The sequence below is a fragment of the Myripristis murdjan genome, chromosome 18, assembly GCF_902150065.1.
Source record: "Myripristis murdjan chromosome 18, fMyrMur1.1, whole genome shotgun sequence".
Lineage (NCBI taxonomy): Eukaryota > Metazoa > Chordata > Actinopteri > Holocentriformes > Holocentridae > Myripristis > Myripristis murdjan.
In genome coordinates, this window is record NC_043997.1 from 4,615,197 (window position 1) to 4,621,196 (window position 6,000).

The window sequence follows — 6,000 nt, forward strand, 5'->3', positions numbered from 1 at the left end:
GCTGAAGGGCTGCCAGCAGCAAATGTGATTAGAATATTCCGGGCCGCCGTCTGCTTAGTCAGACACACACACACACACTCCCACACACACTCACGCTCACACACACAAATACATACACAAACACCCCTTCAGCATTCAGTAGTCACCTTTTTTTTTTTTTAACTTTGTTTGTACATTTCTCTCTTTCTCTTATTTTCCGTGTGTGTGTGTGTGTGTGTGTGTGTGTGTGCGTGTGTGTGTGTGTGCGAGCAGCTGACCTGTCTGCAGGATTTCTTCGGCGATGACGACGTCTTCATGGCGTGCGGCCCGGAGAAGTTCCGCTACGCTCAGGACGACTTTGTGCTCACACACAGCAGCAAGACGCCGGCCTTTGTCACCGGTGAGAGACACACACACACACACACACACACACACACAGACTGTTGGACTGTTGGGTGACAGAGTGATTGATCTCTTGCCTGACCTAGTTAATGACTTATTGATTGGCGGGCTGATTTCTTCTCTTACTGACTGACAGGTTATAAAATCAACCTGCTGACTGACTGATTCTTTTAACTGATCAGCTGCTTCACCAATTTGCTGACAGACTGATTTACAGATTAATCTACTGAGATCACACACACACACACACACACACACGTAACAATGATGTGTTTATGTCCCCCTCTCTCTCTCTGTAGAGTGCAGGGTGAAGGCGTCTCGCTCGGCCACGTCCCAGAAAGCCACAACTCCCAAGACTCCCAGTGGCGCCTCTGCCTCCAAGACTCCGCCCAAGACTCCGCCCAGAACCAAGTCACCTGGCCCAGGTGTGGACTGAGTGAACCACAAGGGAATCAGTATCTAAAAATGAGAATTGAGAATAACACACAGTCAATAACCGTAAAGAAAATCATGTTTGCTGATGACGATTATTTGTATGTCTGCAATCGTTTAACATGAAGGTAACTTGAATAAAACACAAACCCATGGCGCTTAACGCTGCATAACACAGGGAGGGATAAAGTGCACACCTTAGATCAAAAATACTGAATTAATTTGGTTTGATGGAAATCAGAAGTCGGGCTTTGTGGTAAAGAACGGGGCTGGTTTTATTTCTAAAGCTTTGGACAATTAGACTGAATAAGATACACATAGAAAATGAGATCAGTTTATTTGATGCATGTCAAGTATGAAGGCATAAAGAATATACTGATCATGTTTTCCTATCATTCATATATTTGGTCTCACACCTGTGTGCACTGAAACTGAATTTCTGCCTTGTATGTCTGTTTGGGATCTGAGTGTCTATTAATGAAGATGTTGCCCTGATATCAGAGCCCCATCTGAGTAGATTTTTGTTGTTGGACATAATTTAGTCTATCTTAATGTCAATCTTTTAACACTATTTAGTTTGACATATTTTCCAGTATAATGTCATGATGCCAGCAGTACAAGCAGCAAAAATCTGAGTGTATCTTCGTAAATCGATGACCACAAAAATTTTAAAAAAATCATCTACCTTAACCCTAATGTTATCCTGTAGGGTTAATGTTGGGGTTAACGTAAAGGCTAGATTAATAAAAGCTTGTTAGGTTACAGTTTTTCTTTCTTATCCAAAAATTGACCCAATGTGAGCCGACACAAGACAAACAGTGATGCAAGACGTAAGGCTCCACCCCTGGATGAAATATCAAGTTTTTAGAGAGTCCCAAACCTGCCCATGTTTATTCATCTTTATTTATTTAGTTTAACAAACCCGCACTTTACCCACAGGACCTGTGGATCACGGGTCAAACATGATGTCTAGTATTTCTGTGATAAAAGGCCTTAATTTGGGGGGTTCAAGAAGGAGAAGGATGGGTCTTGTTTCTGTCACCACGGTAAACTGTCCCGGCAGACGCAGAGGGGCACATCTGTGTACAGTGATGCATTAGAGCAGGGCATTAAAGATGCATGTTAACACCTGATCCCAGTTCAGTATGTCAGGATGTGAGCCAGCATCCTGACATACTGAGCGGCATGTAAACGCATCACTGATCTCGCTGCCTTGCTCAGTCGCCGTGTCTCCGTGCACTGTGGCGGCTAATCGGGTTATTCGCCACACACGGGCAGTAATCTGGTTTCTGAAATGCCACGACAGTCACGACAACGAGGATCAGGGTGAGCGATCGAGAGAAACCGGCGTAAGGCTCTTAGATTTCTGCTGGAGAAACCCAATCACTGGGCCGTGGAAAGCCCAACTTGGATTTGTGATTGGCTTTTGACGAGTGCGCATAGGCAGGAAAAGAGATGGGATAAGGAAACTGACAGGATAAACACAATAAACACACACCGTACAACGCTCAGAGAGGAAAACCTTTCCGTTCTGCATGCTCGTTGCACAGGAAATATAAAGTCAGAGTGCAAATAAAACCTGTCTAATTAAAGGTTTAGGGCAAACCACAACCTAAAATTTGCATCAGTTTAAGGGAACACGTGTTATCACCTGGTGATTTGCAATAATCTGATTTCTTGTGTGCATTTAAAGCATCACGGAGCTCGCTGCCTTGCTCAGTGGCTCTGTGGGGCAGGCAGGACCGTGTCAGGGCTGTGTCGGGGTTTGAACCCATGACCCGTCAATCAGGACGGTCTCTGTAGCCGTGCTGTAAGCAAGAAATAATGTGACCAATAAAAATGCTGCTCTCTTCTGTCTGCAGCCAATGAGGTGCCAGCAGGGAAGCCGTCCAGATCAAGCCCCTCCCCCACCAGTCCCAGGTCACGACGCAGCCTCAAGGTCAGACCAACTGATTGACTGACTGATTGATTGATTGGTTGATTGGTCAAATGATTGGGTGGTCGGTCTGTTGATTGGTTGGTTGATTGTTTGATTGATTGGTTGGTTGGTTGATTGATTGTTTGGTTCGGCCAACAGTTCCGCATTCAGTTTCTGTAAATACGATTCAGATGAGAGACCAGACAAATGATTTCTTTCCTTGAAAACCACGAAAGTCTCTTCTCATACCCACATTAACCAATCAGAAACCTCTCTGTGACCCACCAGGAACTGCTGGGCAACCAATCAGATAGCCACATGTAAGCAACCGACACTCGGTAACCAATAAGGAATCATTAAGTAAAGAATTAGAAATTGCTCTCTGACAAATAAGAAATCAGAATAAAGAAATTGCTTATCAGAACTCTGGTTTAGGTGAGCAAAACTAAAAGAAGGAGTTTGAATATTTTCATTTTCCTCTTCAGACATTTCAGTGTTCTCAAGTTTGATTTTCCACAGAGTGGAGAAACAAGTTTAACCAAAAAAAAGGTCAAAAATGTAACCCGTCTTGTCTCTCTCCAGATCTCTCCTCATCGTGCTTCCTCCTCAGATGTAAACGGAGAGGCCGAGCAACCAGATGACGCCACTACTGAAGGTGTGTGTGAGCATGTTTTTATATCCCGGCATGTGTCTAATGTGGGTGTGTGTGTCAGGAAGAGAAATTAATCAGTGTTCAGGGCAAAAATGCCATAAAATGTCCCTGAAATTCAAAACAAGAAGACACAAAATGCCTCCAATAATCCTGGCAAACTGAATATTCCTTCTTTGTCAGCCAATATTTTAGTAAACTGTTTCAGTAAAATATTTCCATGTCAGGTTAAGAAAATCCTGAACCCTATCCTTTACAAAGTCTGGAACCCTGGCCCGTCGAGAGCTTGTGTTTTGGAGATCTCAGACGAGCTGAGCCGCTGAAGCTTCAGTCCGCAGCTCAGAGGATCAAACTGCTTGAAAAGCCCTTTGAGGTTGTAATTTACCACCGCGGCTCCGACCTGAGGGTGTTTTTTTTTTTTTTTCTGTTTTTGAGAGACGCCGTCAGGAGACTTTCAGAGAGCGAGTTCAGAGGCTGAAACTGCTGAGATCAGCAGAGACACGAAGCCCCTGAAGTACTAGACGGCACCTCGAGGAAAGATCAAAAACCTCCGAGAAAAACAAGCTGAGAAACAACCCACAACCCGGCGGCTCAGTGGGCAGAGGCGACGACACGAACTCGCCAAAAAGCTTCTCCTCTAATTCACTTCAATTAAACAAAACCCCCGTGCTCTCCCGTTCCTCACATCTGTACCATTTTGAGCTCAGGTGGACGTTGAGATTGGGCGACCAGATGGAAATAAGTTTGACAGGCAACATCTTAAACAAAGACTGAAGAGAAAAGTCTGACCTGACCCCGATGTGACCTCTACATGTTCACTTATTTTGATGTTCTAGTTTGAACTTTCAGGCTCCCTTCCCTCTCTCTGCTTGGAAATAACTTTTTGCGAAGACTGAAAAACCATCTCTGCAGCAGCGCCTCAAAGAGCCTCACAACAGCTTTATAGTTTTGATGCTCGGTGTTCAAGGCTCTGGCTCGACTTCTGCTCTCAGCTTTTGAGGAACTTTTGAAAACCAAAAGCCCAAGAAAATACTGAACAACTCTTTAAAAAAACATCTCTGAGGCAATGTGACTCCGTAGCTTTGAGATTCTGCATTCCTGCCTGAGTAACCTCGTGAATTTTTAAAGCTGACCTCCCGGGCAAAGATGTAACCTCAGACAAAAACTTTGTGAAGCAGTGAAGCTCAGCGGCTTGTAGAGCTGAACAGCTGCATGATACCTCAGAGGTTGTGGGTTTGAATCCTAAACAGTAACTCAGTTTCGAAAGTCGACACCTGCAGTATTAATTTTGATGGCAAAACTCTGACCAAAAGTATTCGTCAATGACACTTTTTTCAGGACGAAAAGTAGGTGAAAACAAAATAAAAATGAACCCTTTCTTTGCCAAAAACTATGCCAAAAACTATAAATAAAGGAGACATGAAAAAGCCAGAAATAGATGAATGAAAAACCACAGAAACCTCTGACGTCAGTCTGGAAAGGACCAGATACATGGGCAAACAGCGCTTCACTGTATGTCGCGAACAAATAAATAATTTATGAGGAATTTACAAAAATAAATAAATGAATAACTAAACAAACAAATAATGAATAAAGTTGTAGAAACAGTAAGATATGTGGGAACAAAAGAAGACCTGAAAATGTGAGACAAAGGAGGGCAAAAAAGCAATAAAATATGTAAAAGAACAAAATAAAAGAATAAAACAAAGGCAGTGTCAGTCATTTTGGTGTGTAGTTATAAAAGGCTTCGCTGACGATTCTCTTATTTATATGACAGTTTGTATTTAAATAAACCAGCAGCAGAGGATCTAAAAGGCTGTGAGGGCCTATAAAATGACAAAGACTTAGTGATGTAGGCCTCTTTTGACCCACTGAGAGCCAGTAAACATGTACAAGAAGTTTAAAATCGATCCACTCCTCCTCTCCTCCTCCCAGTGAACGGGAACCGCTGCGTCTCCTCCTCCATCATCAACGAGAAGTACAAAGTCGGGAAAGTCATCGGAGATGGAAACTTCGCCGTGGTGAAGGAGTGTGTGGAGAGGTGAGGTGCATTTAAAAAACAAAACAAAATACAAATTGTCACTTTCATTTCAGTTGTTGCTGAAGTTTATATATCCATCTGTGTAGGAAATTAATGAGAAGGAATATTCTGCCATAAAATAATGAATCCTGTCTATACGCTTTTAGTAAATATTAGTTTTGGGAAAAGTTTCACCAACACAAAAGTGACCCAAATTATTTTGTTAGCGGCGGCGTAAAGATGGCTTTTAACTTCAACAGTAACTCGTGCTGATTTTTACTGTCATGCAAACCATAGTTTAGTCTCCTGAGGCGTTGAGTGACGGTCTAATCTTGGAAAGAAATGCTTCATGTGTTTGCTGCTGTTTGTTTTGATTGACAGGTCGACGGGTCAGGAGTTCGCGCTGAAGATCATCGACAAAGCTCGCTGCTGCGGGAAGGTAAGGCTGCCGACCGCGCACAGGCAAAACACACACCGAGAAAATGTGATGAAAACGCAAAAATTCAAAAAGAAAGACAATAAAGGGGAGTCCAAAGTTATAAAATGTTATAAATTCAATCAACAATATTAAAATTATAATAAAAAAAAAATAATAATGAC

The 6,000-nt window shown here is 42.7% G+C and overlaps 1 protein-coding gene across 1 annotated transcript in view; it reads left to right on the forward strand.

Moving 5' to 3' along the window:
- The window catches only part of LOC115376396 (serine/threonine-protein kinase DCLK2-like), a 31,763-nt gene that overhangs the window by 20,686 nt on the left and 5,077 nt on the right, over window positions 1-6,000 (forward strand). Inside the window, exons 4-9 of the mRNA XM_030075951.1 lie at window positions 253-379; window positions 681-806; window positions 2,676-2,752; window positions 3,314-3,386; window positions 5,316-5,421; window positions 5,782-5,839. Of these exons, the coding sequence (XP_029931811.1) occupies window positions 253-379; window positions 681-806; window positions 2,676-2,752; window positions 3,314-3,386; window positions 5,316-5,421; window positions 5,782-5,839 (567 nt within the window). The remainder of the gene's footprint in view (window positions 1-252; window positions 380-680; window positions 807-2,675; window positions 2,753-3,313; window positions 3,387-5,315; window positions 5,422-5,781; window positions 5,840-6,000) is intronic.